This window comes from Camelus bactrianus, chromosome 5 (genome assembly GCF_048773025.1).
Source record: "Camelus bactrianus isolate YW-2024 breed Bactrian camel chromosome 5, ASM4877302v1, whole genome shotgun sequence".
Taxonomy (NCBI): Eukaryota; Metazoa; Chordata; class Mammalia; order Artiodactyla; family Camelidae; genus Camelus; species Camelus bactrianus.
The window spans coordinates 95,292,809-95,318,603 of NC_133543.1; the positions used below are offsets into that span (position 1 = coordinate 95,292,809).

The 25,795-nt window shown below is 35.1% G+C and overlaps 1 protein-coding gene and 1 non-coding gene across 14 annotated transcripts in view; one reads left to right on the top strand and one right to left on the bottom strand.

Moving 5' to 3' along the window:
* AGFG1 (ArfGAP with FG repeats 1) overlaps nucleotides 1-25,795 on the top strand; it is a 70,308-nt gene that overhangs the window by 12,944 nt on the left and 31,569 nt on the right. For all 13 annotated transcript variants that reach the window (XM_074364425.1, XM_074364423.1, XM_074364424.1 and 10 more), the window contains exon 2: nucleotides 3,748-3,841. In XM_074364425.1, coding sequence (XP_074220526.1) covers nucleotides 3,748-3,841 — 94 coding nt within the window. The remainder of the gene's footprint in view (nucleotides 1-3,747; nucleotides 3,842-25,795) is intronic.
* TRNAG-ACC (transfer RNA glycine (anticodon ACC)) lies at nucleotides 8,009-8,081 on the bottom strand. Its single transcript has one exon. It is a non-coding gene; the product is annotated as a tRNA-Gly (tRNA).

Genomic DNA, 25,795 nt, shown 5'->3' on the forward strand with positions numbered 1-25,795 from the left:
AGAGGGGGTCCTTAGAGATTTCCCTTACTTTCTAGAAATGTTAACAATTATGATTTTCTTTTCTTTTTTAATTATTTATGAAGTATCATTTTAGCAGAGGAACCTTTTCAAAATATTTAGTCTGCCGAAAGTACCAGTCTAGGTATTTTATAAATATTAATGTCCTTCTGCCTTATTAACTTATATTTTGCCTACCAATTTGTGTTAAGTGTCTTTGATATTATATAGTTTATTCTTGGTTATTTTTTGTGGACACTTTCCTTAGTCTTTTCTAGTTTAAATTTTAACATATACAATGTAAACTTTAAATTGTGTACTTTGTTATTTATACTTTTATAGAAAGAAGTATTCATTTCTATTTTCTGTTATTCTGGAAATAATAAAGTTATGGGAAAATGTAAAATTTTTGTTGGAATTGGGGTGAATTTTTCATTATCTCGCTGGCATGGGAATGCCACCAGCATTTAGTGGGTAGAGGCTGGGGTGCTGCCCTGCATCCTACAGTGCCCAGGACAGCCCCCTCATGATAAAGAATTCTCTGGCCCAAAATGTCAGTAGTGCCTGATTTTAGAGAAATGAAGTGAATATAAATTGTTGATGCTGGTAGGTATATTTGGGAGGAAAGTTTTCTAGGGTTTTTTTAAAAAAACTGAGAGAAAGCCTTGGAAAGGAAAAAATTCTCTTTCATTTTCTTTCTTTAATTCTTCAAGAGACATTCATATCCAGTGCTAAAAGTCCATATTTTTTGACTACAAATAGTTAATTGAATTGTCCATTTTTTTTTTTTGCTTTTTTTTCTGTTACAGAATAATGTAAATTCATTGTGGAAAACTTGGAGAGAATAGAAAATTATAAGTAGAAAAAAAGTCATTCAGTCCCATCATCTATAGGCAAAGACTTAACATTTTGGGATGTTTGATTTCTTTGCAGTTATTTTAATACAGTTTTGAGAAAACTATAATTCTCATCTTTAAAAAATTAAAGCATAAGCATAAGTATGCATAGTTACTCAGTTTTGCTGTCACTTATTTAACCACTTCCCCTTTGATAATGAAATGTTTATTATTTTTCTATCATGGATAATGTTTGATGAACATCTTGTACATAGTTAAGCTTAAGATTCTAAAGAATAGATTCGTAAAAGGCTGTTACTTGATCATAAGGCATGAATGAGGTTTTTGATACAGGTTGGTGAATTTTTCCTACTGTCATAATAGTGTATGAGGCTATTCATTTTCACTGCAGACTCATTCTGCATTCTTAAGAGATTGATATAGAGATGGCCTTTGATTTTTTTTATTTTAACTAAACTTTTATAAACATGTAGTATCCATGTACAAAGCTTTTGGAGGCTAAAAAAGGAACAATTCTTGCCCTGAAAATACAATTAATCTACCAGAATTAATGGAATATAAAAGAGCAATTAGAGAAAGCAACATGAACAAATGTAAAAGTTTGGAGTTACTCAATTTATGTAAGTATGTGGCCTTGCAAAATCATCTACCAGTTTTGTAAATTGATTCCTGTTTTGAGTGCACTGAAAGAGCTCATTTAAAGAAACTGTAATAAGTGTTCCTGTTACTTTGGAAAAATATCCTTTCATATTTTGGTTATGAATATGTTCCGGTTGTGTTTGTTTCATAACTGCAAAATTTTGTTCACTTATTTAAGTAATATGAATACATTCTTTATGCAGAAATGGACCTTGTGACATGGATGGGCCTTGAGATGTAAGAGGGAATGAGCTCTACACTGCTGTGCTTTCATGAGATTACATCTGTAGAGTACAACTTGACAAGAGTCCAGGAGTTCCCTCATGTAATGATTTGAGAAGTAAAGGGATACAACTCAATTGTTCCAGAATTTCTTACCCAAAACAAACATCCTTGTAGCAGTGCTTGACACTTCCTGATTAGAAAGTTATTCCTTTGCGTTTTCCATTTTTTAAAAGGATACTCTAAGGGAGGTGGAAGAGTAGAGAGTTGGCTGGAACAAGGAGTTGGTATCAGGGAATAAGGAAAGACAAAGTTGCTAATTGATAGGGAGGGAGCAGAGGAATGAGAGAACGCTAATAAGTTAATTCCTTCTTAAATTGTAAGATAGGACATAAATAAATAAATATCATAAATTAATAAGCTTCCCTGAAAATGATGAATTTAATCTTATTCCCATGATACGGATGAATTGGAAAACAAAATGTCATGCTTTAAAGGAATAATGACTTTCCCAAGTTTTCACTTTTGGAAGTTTAGAAGATACCTTTAAAGTCTTAATTTGTGATTGCTAGTTGTAAAGGTACTTGAAAGTAATTCATACTGTACTTTTTTTCTTTATAGTTAAGCTTGAAAGTTTTACTGGGATGAAATTACTGTGTTCATTTTCTTGTACTGTGCAGTCTTGTGTTTCTGTATTTTGTGACTTACCAGGAGCTGGAAGGAAAGTAATTTATCAGTTTAAAACTTATAGCAGAACGACAAAACCCAATGTTTCTCTGCTTTGAAATGTAAAACGGATAAGGTGCAACTTGTAATTTAAAGCATGATCTGAAAGGTGTGCCTACCTCTGACAGAAGGGAGGAGAGTCAGCAGGATATAAAAACTGAGGAGCTTCTGTTAATTCTGAAATACTGTTTTGAGTTAAAATATTTTTAATTTCTAGATTATTACTTATTTAATTATTCAAAAATGTTTCTAGATTATTTTTGGAAGAATTTTGGTTTATTTATTATTACATATCAATGTTAACTCTCATTATCATGGATGATTGCAAAATGACTATGACAAATTCTGTAAAAATATTAATAATCTGCTCTAGAACCTGCATTCCAAATGAGGTCTTTAATGGAGGATATGACTCCAAATTGATTTTATGAAACTTTGCATAGATCCCTTCTTACTATGCATAGATTTTTTTTTTAACCCTTATTCTTGTGGGTAGAGTAGGCCACTTAGTGACAGACAAAATGTAAATAGTTCTTACTCTCTGAGCACATTTCTATTTAGTTCTTCATATGCATGATAAAACATCAAGAAACTTAGAGATACTATCTTCTTAAGGCCATTTATACAGAAAAGGTTTCAAGGTTGTAAAGGGCCTTAAAAGTCATTTAGTCATGTGTCTAGGTATTTCTTTAATCCCTTCGTGTCCCCTACAATTTCCTTTTAAACACTTAAGAGCTCCTGAGGTGATTGAAAATGTTCTTTATTATGAACCCTTATTTGAATCAGTGGAGAGATGGAACTTTTTTTTTTATTGGTTAATAACTTCAAGGTTCTTTGGGTTAATTTTCAGTTTTTTAAAATCAGCCTCAAATTTAAAGGTAGTGACTGTTTGATTAAAATATTTGTATAGCTCCAAACTTGACACGTCATAGACACTTTCTTAGGAAACTTTTTGAATTCTTTACCATTGAGCTGGTCATAGATACATATTCTGCTTCTGTCAGACGTAATCTAAAACAGTGTTTCTGTTGCCTAGAAGCTCATGTGTTACAGGTACTGTGTGTTTCTAACTAGGTGGTTACTTGAGTTTATCTTTCAATATTTAGTGTGGGTCTAACCAAATTTACCTTGCCATATTTATTGTGAGGATTACTAGTTTAAAATAATTTTTAAATACTTTTAGTTTATGGATTGGAAGCACTGTTCCAAGTTTAAATATACTAATTAAAAATGTTTTACATTGATATGTAATTTTTTAAATACTACAGTATGTAATAGTAAATCTGTAAAATATTTTATCTTTTAGGCGAGGGTTAAATCCACCACACAGGGTGAAATCCATCTCCATGACAACATTCACACAACAGGAAATTGAATTCCTTCAAAAACATGGAAATGAAGTAAGTTTTTTTTTTTTTTTAACAGTTTTCAACTTTTGTTGGCAGTCATTTTAATAAAGAATAAGTTGTTTAAAATGGTGCATTTTCACTGTCTAAAAAAGTTACTTTTGTATTCAGTATTTAGGTATTTTAGAATGTACTCATTTAATAACATTTAGAATTAATGTCTACTACATAAATACTTTACCTTAAACCTGAGGTGAAACCTGTATTTAAAATTTGTCAGTATTGAATATAAAAGGCACTTTTGGAGGATGTCTAGTATTGAAGTAATTGTTAGTCTATGCTTTAAAAGACAAAAGAGAGAGAAAAAGAGAATAAACTTTGTGGTACTGTGGTACACTTTCGTTAGGGTGTTTGATCAGCTTTCACTTGAGGTCCCCTCCTTCCTTTTTGTTATAACTTCTTTGTACTCTGCTTTCATGGGCTTCCAGGAATTCCATTCTGGTTTTTGCTTTCTTACTTTAGTTCCATGTTTTGCCTTTAGTAAAAGTGGTGGTCTGGTATTAAAAAAAAAAAAAAAAAAGATTAACAAAGAAAGCAGGCTTATTTTATAATCTTGGGTCAAGGATGAACCAGTTGACCCAATTGATTAACAATAGCCCCTATTTTTTAATAGGAAAGTTTTATCACTTCCTAGAAAGGAAATATTACTTTATTGTACTATTGTGGTTGCATGTGTTTGATAGGAGACAGAAAAGAAGTTAAGTCTTAAGATTGTATTAGATTCAGTCTTTTTGCCATCAGAAGATGTATGCAGGCATTTTGTACTCTACCTCTCTTTCTTCCTAATACTTTGATAGTGATGATATCTTAAAGTTGCTTGCCTACTTGTGATGCATGTGTGTATTTGGTTCTAAAATAGTAAAGAAGTGTAAATTCAAGATATGAAATATTTTTAAACAAATGATTTAGGGAAGTGAGCGTACACTTTGAAGTTTCCAAATTTTGCCCATAAGAATTATTTTGAGTAATCAAGTTTCAGACTGATGTAGGTGCCTTATAGGAAAAGCTAAAACAAAATGAAAGGGCAGAAGGTGTGTAATGATAATAAGAGTAGAAATATATTTTCAGATTAAAAGACAATTTGAACTGTTTGTCTAAAGTTTGGGATTAGCCTGAAAGTGCAAACTTTAAATTACTTTTTAGAATTTTGGCCTGTAGGCAAAATTTTGGACATCAGAATGGAGTCTGAAATGAAAGAATATTACCCTATCCTTAGATTAAAAATCCAGTAATCGTAGTTAAAGTCAAAGTTAATAGAACTGGAAAGATAACAAACAGTCCATTGGAGAATTAAGTAAAAAACATTCAAACCTATCAGTAGATAAAAGTTAGGTGGAGACTGCCCCAAACATACTATGATTAAAGGAACTTTTTTTAATAGTAAATTCTTAACATGAGATTTACTCTCAAAAACTTTTTAAGTATACATGTAGTATTGTTAACTATCGGCAAAGCGTTATAAATAGAGCTCTATAACTTACTCATCTTGTGTAATTGGACTTTATGTCCATTGCATAGTAACCACCATTCTACTTTCTGTTGCCATGAGTGTGACTCTTAGATACCTCATGTCAGTGGAATCATTTAGTGTTTATTCTTCTGTGACTTGCCTACATCACTTAGTATAATGTTCTCAGAGTTCATCCATGTTGTTGTATATGACAGGAATTCTGAAGGAACAGTTTTTAAGACTAACGTCAAAATAAATTTAGAATATATAAAAGAAAATACTTGATTTTAGGCAACTCATTATATCAAAAAGTAGAAACAAAATACGGACAATAGAGATGACTTCAATGGATTTATGAATTTTAAGTCCTAAAAAGAGTCAAGAAAATTGATAGGCCATTTAAAGCCCTTACCATGACAGTCACTGCCCTAGATACTTGGGTGAAGTTTACAGAAGTGTCACACAGGCTTAGCTGACGTAGAACGCATCGTCTAGTTACGGAAGCAGATAAGTAACAAGCAGTTATAACACTGTTAGATAATGAATGATAAGAATAAGAAGTTTCAGAAGTAATAAGGAAGAGGAACTCAATCTTCTGGTGAAAAAGAGAGGATTGGGAAGATCTCACAGAAGAGTAAAAACATTTGTTGGCTTTTAAGGATGACTAGAACTTAGCCCGGCAGGAAAAGATATTGAAGGCAGAGCAAACAAAAGTACACAAAGAAAAAGAAATTTACAGTGGTTCTGACTGCTGGAAAGTATACCAACCACTTAATTACTTGTTAAGGAGGACAAATATACTTTCTTGTGTCCCTAAGGACATATTAGAATCAAAATATTGGACTAGGTATATTTGATTCTTTATAATATTAACAGAATCTGTGTTCTTAAAAATTTAAGAGATGTGTGGAAGGTGAGGATTGATACTATGAAATGCAGGACGATTGGCACAACTTGATAAAAAAAAGTTACAGATCTCAAGTGCTTTATTTTCAGTGTATCTTAAACATTTAAATCTTAAGTGTAACATGCGTAGAGAAAAGTATCTAGATCTTTATTTTTCATTTCAAATTATGTTGCCATATTTGCACTATGTGTTATACTTAAGTAGTTTGCAAAGGACCACACTCAGTCATGTCAATTTTGGATTAAAAAGGCACTATCATACGTCTTGGCATGAATGAGTGCATGCCGAAGTTAAAAGATTGGACAGTATATACTGACTGGCAGAAGTCTTGGATCTTCTACCCACACAAGGGAGTTTTAATGTTCTGAGGGGCACATTTGGTTGTCACTGGGGAGTGTTGCTGCTTAAGCAGTCAAGCACCATGATTGCTGGATGACTCACAATATGTTGAACAGAATTAACCTACATTCCACATGCTCCGAATATTCCTACAGATGTTTGTATGTGGGGAAACCTGCTTACCATCATCTGCATGTATAGCTTAAATCTGTTTCACGTGCTTTCATTACAGTTGTGAGCTACTTACTGCCAGAGAAAGTCATGCTGCCATGTCCAGAATCCAGTGTGGGAGAGTACTACCAATTTACAGGGCAAAGGGCAAGGATACAGGGAGGCCATTAATTGAGACTGTCAGTGCAATGACTTAGCACATTTGGTGTACAGATACGGTTTACAAGTAACTTGAGTACTACTTTAGTATTCTCAGACTAATATGGAGCAGACATATACATTATTAGATTATAAAACATATATGCCGGATGTTAGTATTTTACAGCAAAAGTACTTTGTATTTATTTATTATTTACTGAGATGGTTTTGATGTTTTTTCCAAAAGTAAAATATTTCGCAAAAAATTTCTGCATAATTGCCTTGTAATGCTTTTTTTGTATCATGTTACTTTAGGGAAAAAAATCTTTAGTGTTTTCTTGCATATATCCTCTTTTGTGATAGTGTGGGTAAATCATGGTCCTATAGTTAAAGGACTTTCACTATTGGGTTAACTTGTGATTATCAAACTTAATGGAAGGAAGACTGGCAAATAGTGCTGTAGATTAAAGTCAATAAAAGGAAAATGTAGAAGCAGACTGAGAGTAAAAGGGTTACTCCTGATGCTCCACAGACATACAGTGTACATGTAGAAATAAAACCATGCATTGACTGACAGTATTTGATCATCTTTATGCTAGACTAGAATAACCCCCAAACCAGAAACTATAGCTTTAAAAAAAATCCTTCTTAAACAGCAGATCCTCAGATGTGCTCTTCCTCTGTTGACGTTCATGACTGACTCGTTCTTCCTTCTTAAAGCAAAGATTTGTTAACCACCTACCGTGTGCCAGGGATTGTCCTTGGGTGGTGGGGACACTGCCCGTGATTCCTGCCCTTGTGTGCAGCTTGTAGCCTGAGGGGGAGAGAGACAATAGGAATTATTTTTTTCAGTTCCATTTTGGTGTAAGTGTGAGAAGGAGCTTCAGTTTGGAATTGTAGATACATGGGATTATGGAGACAGTATTTTTCAAGAAGTTGTGCTTTATGGTTTAAATAGGCCTTATCTTATGAGATAACTCTTCAGGCATTTTGGGCAGTTGAATTGCATCTTTCAGAAAGATTGGAACCATTTTATAATCAGAAACAAGCACTGCCACAAAGAAAATTATTATTTTTTAAAATAATTTTTAAAAAGCTGCATTTAATTATAGTAGCATTTAATTACTTAGTTAATTGTGATTAGATTTATTTTTAGTGGAGGTACTGGGGATTGAACCCAGGACCTCATGCATGGTAAGCATGTACTCTACCACTGAGCTATATCCTCCCCCCAAAATTATTTTTATATCTAAATTTAAAATACCAACTTCACATGCTGTGACAGTTTTGCTGAAATATTTAGCCACCATTTTATATGTTATATACTCAGTCTATTATGAGGTTAAACAAGACGCTAGTTATTTCCTAAATCATCCTGTATTATAAACTGTAATAAGTGATGGTCGTTCTCAGTACAGAATCTCTATAAAGTGGAAGGCCAGTATAGAAAGAATCTAAGCTATTCTCAGAGCAAAGACAATGAGCTTTTGAATGAATCTCGAGTCACTGCATGGAACTATCATGTAGTTTCAAAGTGTGTTGTATTAATTCCTTTTAAGTTCAATTAAAAATGAAACAGTCTAACTTAAACTGCAGCTCTGTAGGGAAATTGATAAAATTAGCACCAGGCTTGTAAAATATTACTTGAAGTGCAGTGGTCTTGTGAAGAAAGGTTCAGATTTGGACTTGATGAATTGAGAATATTGGACAAGGATGCCTCTGAGCCTTAATTCTACTGCTATAAAATAGTAACACTATCTTAATATAGAAAGGCTGGAATGCTTTGAGCTCAGGCAACCTGTGAACGTTCCCAGCGTATTTCTTGTCGAATGATAGAGATACTCAAATATTTGTTAAATCAGAATCTAAGATAGTTGTAGGAGAAGGATCAATATATTTTTTTAAACTTCTTGCTTAGAGTGGTTTCATTAGGGATTTTTCAGTCTTTATAGAATGCAGTAGTGTCATTGACATTAATATTCAGGTTATATATTTAAACTCTTGGAGCATTTTAACTACATGCTGAGCTTTAATAATACTAGTAAAATTTGGCAGTTATTTTAGTAACAGCATATTAAATGTTATTCTTGAGTGGCCAAGTCTCATTATTCCAGGGTCTATAATTACCTTGTTGTTTGTAGCAGAGGTTGGGGAAACTGTTCTTGTAAAGGGCCAGATAGTAAATATTGTAGTTTTTGTAAGCCACTTGCATAAAAGTCTTTGTTGCATATCCTTGTTTGGAAAAAAACTTAAAAAAAAAAACCCTTTAAACATGTATAAACCAAATGATCAGGGGAAGTACAAAAACAGGCCTGTGGCCCAGTTTGATCTGCAGGTGATTGAAGACTCCTGGTCTGCGGAATTCCAAAGTTTTCAGTGCTCAGTATAAATCCTTTTATAACCTTAGTTTTTTTTCCTAGTTAATCTTTTTCTTGCTTCATTCCCAGCAGAAATGTTTAAACTATAGTGCTCTCTCGTTTGTTTTCTGTATGTGCTGTCTGTATCCCAGTTTTCTTGCCATTTTGCTCAAACCATTTATCATGAATTTTTTTTTTTTTAGTTTCTTTTTAATTGCCCTCATAGTTTTTCTGTATTGGTCTTATTAATCTCAAAACATAGACATTATTTAAGAGGATATTTATTAAATTTCTGCATGTTTATGAAGAAACACTTTAAGTCTGGCTTCTATTTTGAAAGATGAGGTGTTCTTTTTTAATTCTGCTGAATCTAATCGGTGGTAACATAGTAATCTTTAAAATGTTCAGAGTGCATTCTTTGATATTAGTTCTTGGCTTTCAGAGAAGTATCTTACAATACTAATTAACAAAAAGAATGTAGAAAATGTTATCTTTGTTTTGTACATATTGTAACATGTGGATCTTTTTGAAAGATGACTGAAAACCCAGAGTATTGTAGAAGGAGCTGGATGATGGTTTGTAACTATTCTGAGCATTTATTTAACTTTTTGTTGCATTGATATCCCATGTCACATTATTTATTTCTTATACCTTTTGTTGTGGAAGTGTTCATATATCTATATCTACACAGGTAGACAGAAAAATATAACAAACTCTTATCCCTTTTTTATTACATGAAGCAAATGTGAGTATACAATTTCCTCTGTAAATTCATGAACTAGCTGTTATCTCTAGAAAAGGACTTTAAAAATATATATATAACCCATACCATTTTTACATCCATAAAAATTAATAGTAATCTAGTTACCTAGCCAGTGTTCAAGTTTCCATTCATTCCAAAATTTCCTTTTTTCTGTTCCCTTAAGAGTTCGAATCGAGATGCAAGTAAGGCTCACATATTACAGGTGGTTAAATGGGTTTGAAATTCTGACAAAGGATTGGAGGCTAAATGGGTCAGAGTCCCGCCTGCACAGGCCTGGCTGGGACCAGGCAACTTCCTGGGTCCTGTAACACTTGGTCTGTGGGATAGAACTAGATTTGTCCCGGGACAGTGGGGGCCTCAGACCAGGTGATTACTCCAGGACTAGGTACCCTGTATCGTGGGGGCCCTGCCAGCTCAAGTCTCTGGGAAACACAGCAGTTCAGGTGAATTCTAGGCCTGGTAATCAGACTGTCAGTACAAGTTCCCCCTGGTACACATCTGAGTTGCAGTCTTTCACATGCCTCTCTTCCACTCCTCCAGCATCAGCTGCTACCAGGCACCTGAAAATTGTTGAGTTCTTGCTACAGAGCAAGAATGCTAGTTGGTTGCTAGCACAGCAGCTGGCATTTACCTTGTCAACAGAGGATGCCATCTGGATGTTGGGTGCTTTTTTGACCTGGTAAGAAGAAACTTGAAACAAGCTCTAAGATCATAGATTCTTGAGGAATTGGTGATGACATTGAAGGTTTCTTGGTTCTGTTTCATGAAAGTCAAGCCATCCTGCACAGGCAGGATCAGCTTTGGGTAGGAGTAGCCAAAGGTCGTGCCCGGCAGGAACTTCTTGGAGATTTAGGTGGTATCTTTGTCATTCTTCTACGGGGTCATGAACTCCACCAGTTCCCCAGGGATGATCTTATACTGGCCTATGATGCTAGAATCTTTGCAAGGATGGAGCCAGTCATCTTCTGGCACCAGAACTTGTCCTGCTTTGTGCCATCTAACTGCAGCATGGTGCCATGAGTCTTACTGCGGGTGAGCAGGGACTCCTGGTAGTGTGAGTGCAGCAGCTGCTCTGTTTGAGGGGGTCCTGGTTGGGCTACCTGCTGCGTTGTCTTAGAACCCTCTCTCATGGGTGGCCATAGCTAGATCTTGTCCCTGGCAGAGGCTTCTCAAAGCCACAGCACAGTGGCCATATCTGCCTGTCTTCTACCTTCCACCTCCCAACATTTTATTATGAGGAGTGCAAATACACATACAAGTTTAAAAATTTAAAACTGCAGGGTACTTTAAACGTTTTGCTATATATGTGCTAGCGGGTATCTGTGGATCTCTCCATTTGTCCATACATCTTACTTTTCTTGTATTTCAAAGTAAGTTGCAAACATTAGCTTATATTACCCCTAAAATCTTTTGTATATCATTAATTAGAATTCAATATTTGTTAAAAACTTTCTGAAGTATAATTTACATACAGTAAATGTAAAAATCTTAAGAGTACCTTTGGAAGAATTTTGATAAATGCATCCAGTCTGGTAACACCAAGCCTTATAAAGGTATAAAGTTTCTTGACATCTCTTCCTATTCAGTCCTTCCCCCTTCCAGAGGCTACCACTGTTTTGATTTTTATTCATACTTACATAAATAAAATGATTAAGAATGTCCTTTTGTGTAAAACTACTTTTGAGAGTTATGTATGGGGATGCATGTAGCTTTCCTTTTTTATTATATGAATATATCAGAATTTGTTCATTCTTCTGTGTCAGATACATGTTTAGTGAATATTTTCTCCCAGTCTGTATCTTTCTCATTTATTTTCTTATTGGTATCTTGACAAACAAGTTTATCTTTTTGATGAAATGTGTGAATTTTTAGTTTTATAGTTACTTGCTTTTTCCTCTCTTTAAGGAATCTTTGCCTACTCCCAAATTATGAGAATAATAGCATTTTGGAAGTTTTGAAAACTTTAACTTTTACATCTTTGATGCATCTCAAATTAATTTTAGTGTATGCTGTGATAGAGGTTGAGGTTTATATTTTTCCATGAATATATACAGTTGTTCCAGCTCCATTTGTTGAAAACATTTTGTTCAGTGGATTGCTTTGGAGCCTTTGTCAAAAATGAAATGACCACTGAATTATGGGTATGTTTCTGTGCCTTCTTTTTGATTTCATTTATGTATTTGTTGGCGTTATGCTTGTACCATACTGTCTTGAAGTAAGTCTTTTTTTTTTTTTAATTGAAGGATAGTCAGTTTACAATATTGTGTTAATTTCTGGTGTACAGCATAGTGATTCAGTTATACATATATGTATATATTCCTTTTCATATTCTTTTCCATTATAGGCTATTACAAGGTATTGAATATAGTTCCCTGTGCTAAACAGTAGGACCTAGCTGTTTATCTGTTTTATATATAGTGTGTATCTTCAAATCCTGAACTCTCAGTTTATCTCCTCACTCCCCCTCTTCCTTCCATGGTAACCACAAGTTTTGTTTTCATTCTCTTCTGTAAGTAAGTTCATTTGTCTCATTTTTTTAGATTCCACATAAAAGTGATACATGGTATTTTTCTTTTTCTGGCTTATTGAGGTAAATCTTGAAGTCAGGTAGTGCAAGTCATTTTAATTTCCCTTTTTTTTTTTTTTAAAGATTGCTTTACATATTGCAGGTCAGGTGTTGGCAAACTCTGGCCCCCTAGTCAAATCTGATCAGTTGCGTGTTTTTACACGGCCTATTTGAGTGATTTACTGGAGTGACATGGAGACCAAGCCTGTTTGTCCCCCTCTGCCCCTGTGTCCAGCACCCCCACCCCGTCCCCATGCTTCCACTATTGGCAGTGAGTACCAGGTGATGGAATCTTATTTGGAAGTTGATGACTCATCTTTGGCTAGCAGCTCAAATTGAGATGACTAGACTCTAGGAGGATGGAAAGGAGCATTGGGATCTGAAATGTCACTGGGACAGAGAATGAAAGTGACCGTGGTGGCTATTTAGATTATCGTTTGTTTCTTACATCAGTTTTGATGAATTGCAGTTTTCAGGGAATTTGTCCACTGTATCTAAGTTGTCATGTTTATTGACATTGTTACTCATAATAGTCTCTTTTTTAATGTGTATACATTCTATAATTTGCTTTTTGTTATTTTTTTCTTCTATTTACTCTGGATTATTTGTTTTTTCTTAGCTTGTTAAAGTGAAACCTAAGGTTACTGATTTTAAAGCTTTTTTTTCCTTATATTTTATTATTATTTTTAGTCTAATAATATTTTAAAGAAATCTCTAAGATCTGCTTTAACTGCTTTGTGCAAATTTTGTTATGTTGTATTCTGTCATTCAGTTCAAAGTATTTTCTAGTGTCTCTTGTGATGTCTTCTTTGATCGATGGATTATACAAAAGTGATTGATTTCCACATTGGGTTTTTCCAGGTCACTTACTGTAGTCAATTTCTAATTTACCTGTTATTTTTAGTGAACATTCTTTGTATACTTTAAACCCTTGTTTAGTTTTTGAGACCTTTTAGTGTTTTAGTTTTTGTTGTATGGTTTTAACACATAGTGTGTCTTGGTGAACATTGCTGTATGTACTTGTAAAGACTGTGTTTTCTGAAGTTGTTGGGTATAGTGTTCTATAAATGCCAATGTATAGGTTTTTTTTTTTTTTTTTTAATTGAAGTGTACTCAGTTACAATGTGTCAATTTCTGGTGTACGGCATGTTTCAGTCATATATATACATACACCCTTTTTCATATTCTTTTTCATTATAGGTTGCTACAAGATAGTGAATATAGTTCCCTGTGCTATACAGAATAAATTTGTTTTTTTAAATTGATTTTTTTATATAGTAGTTAATATTTGCAAATCTTGAACTCCCAATTTATCCCTTCCCACCTCCTTTCCCCTGGTAACTGTAAGATTGTTTACTATGTCTGTGAGTCTGTTTCTGTTTTGTAGATGAGTTCATTAGTATCTTTTTTCTTATTTTAGATTCCACATATGAGTGATATCATGTGGTGTTTTTGTTTCTTTCTGGTTTACTTCACTTAGAACAACAATCTCCAGGTCTATCCATGGTGCTGCAAATGGCATTATTTTATTCTTTTTTATGGCAGGGTAGTATTCCATTGTATAAATATACCACAACTTCTTTATTCAGTCATCTGTCCATGGATATTTAGGTCATTTCCATGTCTTGGCTATTGTATTTAGTGCTACTATGAACATTGGGGTGCATGTATCTTTTTGCATTAGAATTCCCTCTGGATATATGCCCAGGAGTGGGATTGCTGGATCATATGGTAAGCCAATTTTTAGTGTTTTGAGGAATCTCCATACTGTTTTCCAAAATGGCTGCACCAAATTACATTCCCGTCAGCAGTATAGGAGAATTTCCATTTCTCCACACCCTGTCCAGCATTCATCTTTTGTGGACATTTTACTGATGGCCATTCTGACTGATGTGAGATGATACCTCATTGCAGTTTTGATTTGCATTTCTCTGATAATTACTGATATTGAGCATTTTTTCATGTGCCTATTGGCCATTTGTATGTCTTCTTTGGAGAATTAATTGTTTAGGTCTTCTGCCAATTTTGGGATTGGATTTTTTGTTGTTGTTGTTATTAAGTTGTATGAGCTGTCTGTATATTCTGGAAATTAAACCTTTGTCAGTTGCATTATTTGCAAATATCTTCTCCCATTCCATACGTTGTCATTTTGTTTTGCTTGTGGTTTCCTTTGCTGTGCAAAAGCTTATATGTTTAATTAGGTCCCATATGTTTATTTTTGCTTTTATTTCTCTTGCCTTGATAAACTGCCCCAGGAGAACATTGCTAAGATTTATGTCAGAGAATGTTTTACCTATGTTTTCTTCTAGGAGGTTTATAGTATCTTGTTTTATATTTAAGTCTTTAAGCTATTTTGAGTTTATTTTTGTGTGTGGTATGAGGGAGTGTTCTGACTTCATTGATTGACAAGTGATTGTCCAGTTTTCCCCACACCACTTGTTGAAGAGACTGTCTTTTCTCCATTGTATATTCTTGCCTCCCTTGTCGAAGATTAATTTAATTGACTGTAAGTGTGTGGGTTTATTTCTGGGTGCTGTATTCTGTTCCATTGATCCATATGTTTGTTTTTGTGCCAATACCACGCTGTTTTGATTAGTTCTATTAATTTATATTCAGGCTTACTATTTTTTTTCATCTGTAATCTCTAGTCATCAGATTAAATAATTTCTGTTTATCCCCACCTGACTCTTCTGTTATCTCCAACCTCCAGTTTTTTATTTGGAGTTAATTTGGTATTATCTTTTCCAGATTTAGAAATACATTTGGTTCCTTTTTATAGTTTCATTTCTCTTCTGAGGTTTCATACTGTTTTATTCATTGTAAGCATTTTTTTCCTTTATGCCCTTGAATATAGGGATACTAGCTGCTTTAAATTGTTGTCAGCTAATTCCAAAGTCTTACTGTTTCAGATATGTCTCCCTGATTGCCTTTTCTTTTGATTATGGATGACGCTTTCCTGTTTCTTTGTGTATCTAGTGGCTTTGGATTGCATCTGGAACATGGGAATGGTAGGTTGTAGAGCTTCTGGATTCTGTTTTGTTTATTCAAAAAATACTGGTTTTGTTTGTTCACTTTTTACTTTAGCAGACTCTGCTTCTTTTGGTGGGTGCCAGTTGAAACCTCTGCTCAGTTCTTTTAGTCTTTAACTGCTTTGAGTCAGCCCTGCACGTGCCTAGGTCATGGATGAGCCAGAGATTTGGGCAAAGTTGTTGTGCAAATTTTGCAGCTTTCCTTTTTTGGATGTATCTCTCGCTTTCTAGTTACTGTGGTTGTGAACTCTGCCTTTAGCATTTGTGTATTTCTTTTTGAGTCTTAGCAGCTCTGCTTGGCACAGGCCTGCTTTGAAATGATGATCCTTAAAAAGAGAGCAAATATCTAGAGCTGTTTCTTTCTTACAAGTGGTGACTCCACTGCAGTTTCTGTTTACTTGTGGTTGCTCTCTGGTGTCCTCCTATAGTTTTTATAACGTCCACTGAGTGTGTAGTTGTTATAGTTGTATTTGGGTTTTAATATGAGCTACTCTGACATTACTGTAAGTGGAACCTGCCCTGTATGCCTTTTAAGTCTTTTTTATTCTATAAGTGTCCCCTTCAGTTGTTTACTCCTATTCTCTCTCCTGCTCCCTTCTCCCCTCTCCCAGTTCAGTCACTTGTTCAGTAGTTTTCCTACTGCCGGAATTTTGCTGATTACATCCAGGTACTGTCAGTGCTCCTCTGTCATCTCAGTTACCTGCAAATAGGTAGTTGGATCTAGTAGCTTCCTAAGGTTCACATTTAATTTAGGCAAGGGGGAGGACTCAGTGTTTCATAGGTTGGGTGGTATGTTCTTTTGTGGAGAGAGACACATTTTTGTGTGTTTGTGTATGTTGGGGGTGGGGTCCTAATACTGTATGCCTACATCAGTTAGTAGAAATTGTGAAATAATGATAACTTTGTGATTTTCCAGGTCTGGGGACCTGTGAGGGGATCCTTGAGACCTTTACAGTGGTTCTATAAAGACAAACAATTTTTAATAATAATTCTTAAACTCAGTTTGGTGTATTTACTCCCATTCTCATCATTCTCATGAGTATATAGCAGAACTTTCTAGAAGCTGCATAACATAAAAATACAGAAGCTGATGAGAAATCAGCTGTCTTCTGTTTGAACAGGTATTAATGAAATTTGCAAAATGTGAAGCACTTTTTCACTAATTTTTTGTTTTAGAAAATATAGCTATTTTTACAGTTTAAAGTCATTTACATTACCGTGCAATAGTTTCATCGTTAAGAGTATATTAAAACTGGGGGAGGGTATAGCTTAAGTGGTAGAGTGCATGCTTAGCATGCATGAGTCCTGGGTTCAGTCTCCAGTACCTCCTCTAAAAGTAAATAAACCTAATTACCTCTCCTTGCCCATCAAAATAAAATAATTAAGTAGTACAATAATAAATAAACTATTTTTAAAAAGTGTATTAAAACTATTTCTCATAAATATCATGTACATAAACAAAGCCATTTGTGGTCCTAAATACTTAACTGTTTTCAAAATGAGTTAGTTCCATAGCATCTTCCAACAATGACCAGTTAGGGTGTGGGTGTGAGTGTATATGTATAATTACATATGATATATATATATATGTATGTATATCAGTAGCAGTTTCTTATTGATGTTCAGCTGTCCTCACTGGACAAAGGAATAATCTGTTTTGGAAACCTACATAAAACTTACCTATTCTGCAGATCTCCTTTTTACTTAGAAGAGCTTTGCCTAAATATTCCTTTTTTTTTCCCTCTATTAACATGTAAGCCATCTGTATTTTGCAAATATTCAAAGAAAACTAAATGTTTCTTCTTCTCATGATTGATTTATGTAGAATATGGCACATACCAAGTTTACTTCAGAGACTTGTTTTGCATTTGGGCCTGTTAGTCTCTCTGTTCCTTTGCCAAGGGCTACATTCCCAACCTTAGTCAGCTGCCTGGCAAATGCATGCCTTCGGTCACCAGGACAACCAGACAATAGAGTGTCAGTCCAAATCAATCACTATCATTGAGCCTTAGATGGAGCTAAACAATGGGTGAGTAGTGCTCATGTTAGAGGTGGCATTCTGGTATTGACGATTCCCCTAAACCATTGATAATTCACAAACAGTTCTTACTTCATATCAAGACAAGTGAATAAAACTGTTTTTAATTTTTAGTTCTGAAGGAAATATCAGGCCAACTTGCCCATTCTACTCACTTGCTTACCTCCTCATTTTTACTAGCTACATTCCGGAAAATGTAAAAAATGTAAAACTTGCTCTGTAGAGAAACAAACACAAACCTTTGGTAATTTTCCCTTCTTGGCGAGTTTCCTTGTTAGATTCTTACTGTCTCAGGGAATGAGAATACTTTGCTTTAAGAGACTTCACAAATTAAGTTTAGAACAAATGTAACCAAAACATTGGTGGGAATTTTTTTTTCTTTGTATAGAAAATGGTCCAAAGCTCATCCAAAAGATCAAAGAAGTAAAACTAGCTGGGAAGAATTTGTAAAGCAAAGAGTAAATAGGATTGGCTCTGGTGGACACCAAATATCTGTTTATAGGCAGTAATTTGCAAAATAAACTTGAAGTAATTAATTACAACAATCTGAAACTAGTGCAATAATAGGCCAAGATCTGTAGACTGTATCCCGGGATATACTATAATCTTTATATGTATTATATATATGTATGGAGTTACTATAAAATAAATGAAGTTTGGCAGTCCAGTGTGGAAAGAATTGGTTATTCAATAAATGGAGGTTCAATTAGAATGTACTGATAAGATATACCAAAATAAATTTCAGAAAAATTTTAGAGTTATAATTTAAAAGCCATAAAGGAAGCCATAAAATATAGAAAATAGCATCAGAGTATTTTCTACAAGATACTTATTCATCTTAAAGGGAAAAATGGTGACTTTACTATGGAGAAATCTGACCTATATCATTTTAACCAAGTGATTAAAATGAACATCACCAGGAATGGGACAAATTGACATGTGCCTCCTGATGTGATACACTGAGGAGGATACAACATCACTTACGTGGTATTCCTCCCCCAAATGCATAAATTTAATTATGAGGGAACCTAAATTAAGGGACATACTATAAAATAACTGGGCTGTACTTTCCAAAGATGTGAAGGTCATTGAAAACAAAAACAGACTAAGAAATTGTTCCCAATTAAAGAAGACTAAGGAGATAAGACAGTGATGGAATCCGTATCAGGAGAACCTTTTCCTTTTGCTATAAGGAATATTGTTAAGCTAATTGGTTAGTCTCTGGATTGGATAAAAACAGTATGATTTCCTGATTTTGATAATTGTGTTATGGTTATATAAAAGAATGTCCTTATTTTTAGGAGATACACATTTAGGGGTAAAAGGTCATGTCTCTAAATGGGTTCCAAAAATGTTTTTGGAGAGAGAATGATAAAGCAAATGTTAACCTTAGAGATTCTTGGTAAATAGAATATGGGACTTCTTTCCACTGCAGTTGCAACTTTTCTGTAAAACAGATCATTTCACAACTGAAAAATAGGCAAAACTAAATGGTAGTGTTTAAGGATGTATACACTTGGGAGTCAATGTTCAAAAGAGCACAAAGAAGTGATTACTATAAAAATTAATAGCAAATAATAGCTGACTACATATTTAACATTTAAATGTGCGAGGACTTTATGGACTAAAAGCAATGGAAGAAATCACAAAGGTAAAAATTAATAAACTAGCAAAAACATGGAAACTTGTTAAAGACATAGCATACAAAATTAAAAGACAGAGCAATTGTTTTGTTACACATACAGGGTACAGGGTAATTTACGAATGTCATTTTAGTTTGATAAAATAATAATCTTTCTCCAAACTACTGCCACTTCGCTAATGTAATAAATCTTATATTTTGAAGTTCTTTGTAATTTATAAAGCATATTCATGAATAAACGTGTGTTTAGGAAGTGGGGGTTGCTTACCAAGCTCACGCTCTTTACTGAAGGAAGAAAGGGGGAAGGCTCCCTCTCCTGGGAGAACCACAAAACAAAACACACAGCTGACTGAACAGGAATGGATGCCTAACCCTAGGGGCCAGTGACTGATCAGATCCCTCCTCTTTTAAGAAATTGAATTAAGGCACACAGAGGTTGGACTGAAAAGATAAATCACTTGAACTGAAAAGGCAGTATGTAGTTGGACCATGTGTAGTCTTAACAAGTGAACACAAAAAGAAAATTTTTACTCAGATAAGCAAGACCAGGGATTAGACATAGTATGAAAAGCAAAAGTGATAAACTGTGTTTGCGGGGACAGGGGTGTGGAGAAGTGCCTAGGAAACAGGTAGTCAGGTTGCCTGGGTCCCAGATGGGTCCGTTTGCAGCCCAGGTTCCCATAAAGTTTTCGTTTTGTTTTAAGTGTTACCGTACACTTGGTGTAAATTTGTTTGATCTAGTGTGGCTGGGTTTTGGTTCTTTGCAACCTACCTGGAATGCAGTTCTGTCTGATGTTAGAGACATTAAATGAAATAAGGCATGGGAGTGTGCTGTGAGTTGTGCATACTGACTTTTACTAAGTCTCCACCGTAGGTGTCTGAATTAAGAGCTACTGGTCTCCATCACAACTCAGACACTTGCAAGTAAGTTTTATTACTATTTCCACTTTATTTAATTTCTAGTGTCCTAAATATTTGCTGCTTTTATCTTTTCTATTTCTTTGTAATTACCAGTTATTTTGAAAACAAGTGTTAAATACTTTTTAATCTTTCCCTGATACTTAAAATCTGGTACTTTTCTCCTTTATTCTCAAGTGAATGGGTATGTACAATAAACTGGCCCTTAGATAGTCCTCACTCTTAAAAAGTTCTTCCTCTAGGGAAAAGCTTTCATTTTATGTTCATCTCTGTTACTCTCCATGCACATTATAGCACATACCTCTAAACAGGCTTTTATTTATTATCCTACTTAAATCATTGTTATTCTTGAATGCTAGGATCGTATCATAGTAAGTCCATGTTGCAGCTAAGTCAGGGGTTGATAGACTTTTTCTCTAAAGGGTCAGTAGTAAATATTAGGCTTTTGGATCAGTGTCTGTTGCGACTACCCAGCAAAGCAGACGTAGACAATGGATAAACAAGCGGACATGGCTGTGTTCCAGTGAAACTTCAGCTGCAAACACAAGCTGTAGGCCACATTTAGTCTGGTCGGTATAATTTGCTAACCTCTGGCCTAAATATGGTGTAAGAATTTGGATCAGTGAATTTTTTTTACTTTTGCATGAGTAAGTTGGTAAGTTAAATGTTCTAGGTCAGCATGTATATTTTAGATGGAACAAAGGGAAAAAAAGATAATTTCTACAGTTCATGTATTTCAGGGCTGTTAGGAAGTTACTTTCACTCATACACCAGATATTTATTTAGTGTCAGGCAGGCACTAGAATATGGATAGTGGTGAATCAGAGAGAAGGGTCCCGGCACATAAAATTTACTTATGGGGAGACTGCCGGCACATAAAATTTACATCTAGAAGTTGTGAGATAAAGGGCATGAAAATAAATAATACATCGTGATAATGTGTATCTGAGTTTTGGTGTGGGGAATGCTGCCCCTTTGAATTAGATGATCAGGGAAGACTCTCTAAGGGGGCCTGTGTGGCTGGAGTGATGATGTAAGATGAGGTTGGAGAGTCAGTCAGGGGTTAGATCCTGTAGGGCCTACCACCACCCGCTGGCAGTGGAGGTGGGAGGAGAGGAAGTGGTTAGCAACCTTAAAGAAGGCTACTGGATGGGAGTTTTCACTTTCAGTGAAAAGACGCAGCCAGGCTACATAAATGCCACATTGAAGACATTAAGAAAATAAATATCCTAACCTTTCCCACCTTCTTTTCTTTGACGTGCTGACAAAGTTTCTGATCAGCTGGATCAGCTGAACTCCACCAGAAGCTAGGAGGCAAGAAAGTCCAGTTGTGTATCCAGACAAGTCAGGTGCCTGGAGAGAGAGTAGGGTAAGAACTAGAGCTGGAAGGGCAGATGACAGCTCCCCAGCACTGCACCTGAAAGTGATAATAAATATGCGCAGTGCAAGCAGTTTAACAAACTCGGCTATAAACACCGAAAGTAGGGAACATCCTTACTAATTCTCAGTTACTCACATATTAAAGGAAGAGTAAGCAAACAGTGTTGCATCAGGCAAATACATATGGGTAGAGGTAAGATGTTACAGTTTTGTAATCCTCTCAGGGACAAAAAATAGAGTGGAAACTTGCTAGAATGGACTTTTACTTTCATTTAGACAACCCCTTATTAAAAAAAAAAAGATACGAAGAATAAATGGAACACTACTCTGCTTGCCACCTCTAGGTCCAAAGATATAAAAATAATGAAAGGAAAAGGTGCTCTGGAATTAGAGAAATGTTTCCAATTAGCCATCAACTAGGGTTCAGCCTCTTTTTTATCTTTTCTCTATGGAGACGAAGGATTACTGCTTTCTTCTGTATATGAGACATAATTACAGCAGTTAACAATACCACCCATAAAATACAGGAACAAATAATAGGAAACTTAAAGAATTGAAAAATTCATGAACAAGTAACCTAGTATTTACTTTTTGGGAGCAGAGAGAAAAGTTTAACAGAAATAAATATTAACAGGAAGTAACATTAGAAGCTCTCTGGAGAGTTACTGTTGCTAACCCTGGGACACGATACTCTCACTGTGATTTCCTTACAGCCTACCTACGCGTTAAACAGTCTCTCTTAAATTTCTCAAATTGCCCAAATTGAGTGTGCCATCTGTTTCCTGAGGCAACGCTGATTGATAAATACACTTTAAAATATTTTAGATTCTGTCAGTGGTTATTGTGATTGCAAGTCTAAAGTAGATTAGCACTAGAATAAGGGAAAAGTTATTCTGACAGTTTCACTAATTTATTCCATTGGTTGATATGTGATTTTATTTTTAATTCTTCCATAAGATCTGGTTTTAAGTATTTTCAGTGTGTTTGCTGAACACTTAATATGGGACAACCCATTGTTTGAAGCATTGTGGAGAGTTCAAAAGTAGATGAGACACATGCTCATAATTCTAATGAAAGTCAGTTTGTTATGAGTTTCACGTGAGAGGTACAGAGTGATATAGAAGTTCAGAGAGGGAGATTATTCCATTAGGACAATTTTGATTCTGTCTGCAGCAGGAATGAAGAGAAACCCGCAGTTTCCTGTGTTTCTGGTGAGGCCTCTACTTCCCAGTCCTTGCTTACTTTATCACTCTCTAACCCACCACTGCAAACCACGTAAGAGACCAGGCTCCAAAGTAATAATAACTAGTACTATTTAAAATTGACTGTATATCCCTATTCTGAGTGGAAAACTCATTTAACCCTTTAAACATTGCAATGATACAGGTTCTGTTACTAAACTGAGTTGGAAGTCAAGTGAAGGCAGTCTGATTCTCTAGTCCAGGCTAATAACTACCATAACTGCCATGTTATTCTATAATTAAACCTGATTATCCATCTCCCCCCCGCCCCCTGCCCCAAAGAGACCATCCAAACTAATTTGCTCACGAGTGCAGCCCTTTCAAACTGATGGCTTTGGGATATCCTTCTGGTTCCTCAGTGGTGGTTGTAGACAGCGGCCCCATGGTCCTCTTGTCAATAGATTTTAGCACCTGCTGTCTCATCGTGTTATAGTCATACTAGTCAGCCCCCCTCATTTGTTGTAGATTTTAGAACCTTACATAATAAGTGTCCTTTTTTCACCATTGTTAATAATTTCTGCCAATCTCAGTGTCCACATAGATAATCTGTCCTCCTGAATTCCTTGACTTCTTATTTCCAATAATCCTTTGTTGTAGTTTAACCTTTTTATTTATTGGTAACTATATTACTTCTCAGATTTCAAGTTCAAGCACCCTGTTCTCTGACCACCACTGCTTCCTTCTTTCAGCTCATTCCTTCTAATTTCTAACTCCAACAATTTGGGGACAACCATTTAAGGCCTCCAGTCCACTGATGCTGAATTTCTTTGTTGTGCAACAGCCTTATCATGTTTTCTTAACCTAGCTTTGATTCCATAGTCTGTTGTTAAAACCGCTCCCTTTTAACTCCTGTTGTATTTTGCCTGATTAAAACCAACACTCTACCTACTTTGTACTTAAACAGCCGGATGAGTCTGGAGGAAAACTCAACTGTTTGACTAGTTTCACTTTAAATACTCATGATCCCAGAATGGTGGTGCTGCCTGCAGTTTTAGTTGATTCACTCTCTCATTTTCCTTCGTCTCTGAAAAACCTTCCCTTTTTAGTTGATGGTGTTTATTATTTTACTTAAAAAATAAAACAAACATGGAGAAAAGAGAACTTTATGCTTTCCTATCAGAAGATCTACAAACGTGAAAGAGTAATTTCAGTAGAATGATGGGAGCAAGAGCCAAGTTTCCAGGGACTAAAATGTGAATGGATCACAAGGAGATAGAGACCATAACATTTTCCCAGATGTATTCCTGGAACACTATCTTTGTTAAATGAATCTTGCCCTATAACAGGTTTAGTGGCTAAGTAAATTTGAAATGCTAAAAACTATATATAGTATATATATGGAAAGGAAGTTTCCATCTGCTGGCCTAGATTTTGCTAAGGCGTTGGTTTTCAAACTTTGGCCTATTTCACAATCACTTGAAGGGCTTGCTAAAATACAGATTGCTAGGTACCACCTCCAGAGCTGCTCATTTCACAGATTTGGGTGGCCCCTGAAAATTTGCATTTACGACAAGTTTTTAGGTGACGCTGATGCTTCCAGTTCAGGAAATTGGGAAATCACATTTTGGGAGCCACTTCACTTGACTAAATATTCAACTGCCAAGAGTGATGGGTAGAGTTAGGATTTTGAGCAGTATAGAAAATAGTTATTGTGGGGTAACATAGTCAGAAATAGAGCTAGTATCATGGAACTTGGATAGTGAGGTAGCACGAATTTGTAGTGGACTCCAACCGCCAGTTTAAGTAATTTTCCCTAGCAGTTTGGCCTGTCAGAGAGGAGTAGAATTTTAGCAGCAGTTAGTACAGAATTTTGAGGGACTTACAAGCTGCTAATGTGAAATATCTGTGAAATTTACCATCAAACACTTTGTCTTTGCTTTGCATTATGATGAGTGCCAAAACAGTAACTTACGATCTGTCTTTCAGCCCATCTCCCCATTAATACAGTTAATGTTTCTTTGAGCATGCCTCTTGTTTTCTCTCTTGGGAATTTTTAAAATAGAAAAATTGGAAACTTACAGTTCTCTCTTTATGAGTGTAATTGTAAAGCCACAGAATCCTTCAAAATTACATTTTAGGAGAATCATTAGTCAGGTTTCTGCCGTGTGTGTGTATGTGTGTGTGTGTGTGTGTGTGTGTTTTAATAGTTAATATTTATTGGAGAAGCTGGCCGTCTACAGGGTTTATATAGTATTTCTGGCAGAGCTGCATTACCATTCCTGGGTGTCTGCACTTGGGCTTTTTCATAATGAGATTGTGCCTTCGCCTGGGCCTCACTTGCGTCAGCTGTACTGCCTTAATGATTTTATAGTGTCTGTACTGAGCCCAGAGTAGGAGAGAACTGCAAGCAGTGTTCCTTTGAAACATACTTTGGGTACATGCTAGGAGAGGAAAAGAGTATTGAGCAGGTAAGCTTGAGAAGGATGCTGCTTTTCCTTCTCTGCTTTCTCAAATCTTTGTCAGGCTTTTGAAGTTAGATATTGTATTCTTTTCACAGTGTTACAATTGGTTATTCTTTAAAATAATATAAATTTGGAACTTTGTGGACTTGTTTTTTGTAGCTTTACTGAGGAATAATTAATTATAAAAACTTGCATATGTTTAAGGTGTACAGTCTGATGAGTTTTTGGCATATGTGAAACCATCATTACAGTAACAAGCTAACATGCATTTTCATCATTTCCAGGAGTTTTTTTGTACCCCTTTGTAATGGACCTCCTGATCTGCTTTCCATCACTATAGATAAATTTACATTTTATAAAATTTAATTTATTTTTACCTTTCTATATATATTTTATTAAAGTATAGTCAGTTTGAATGTTGTGTCAATTTCTGGTGTACAGCATAATGCTTCAGTCATACATATACATACATATGTTTGCTTTCATATCTTTTTTCACCGTAAGTTACTACAAGATAATGAATATAGTTCCTTGTGCTATACAGTACGAACTTGTTTATTTTATATTAAAATTTTAAATGAATTACGCAGTATGTGCTTTGTTGGGG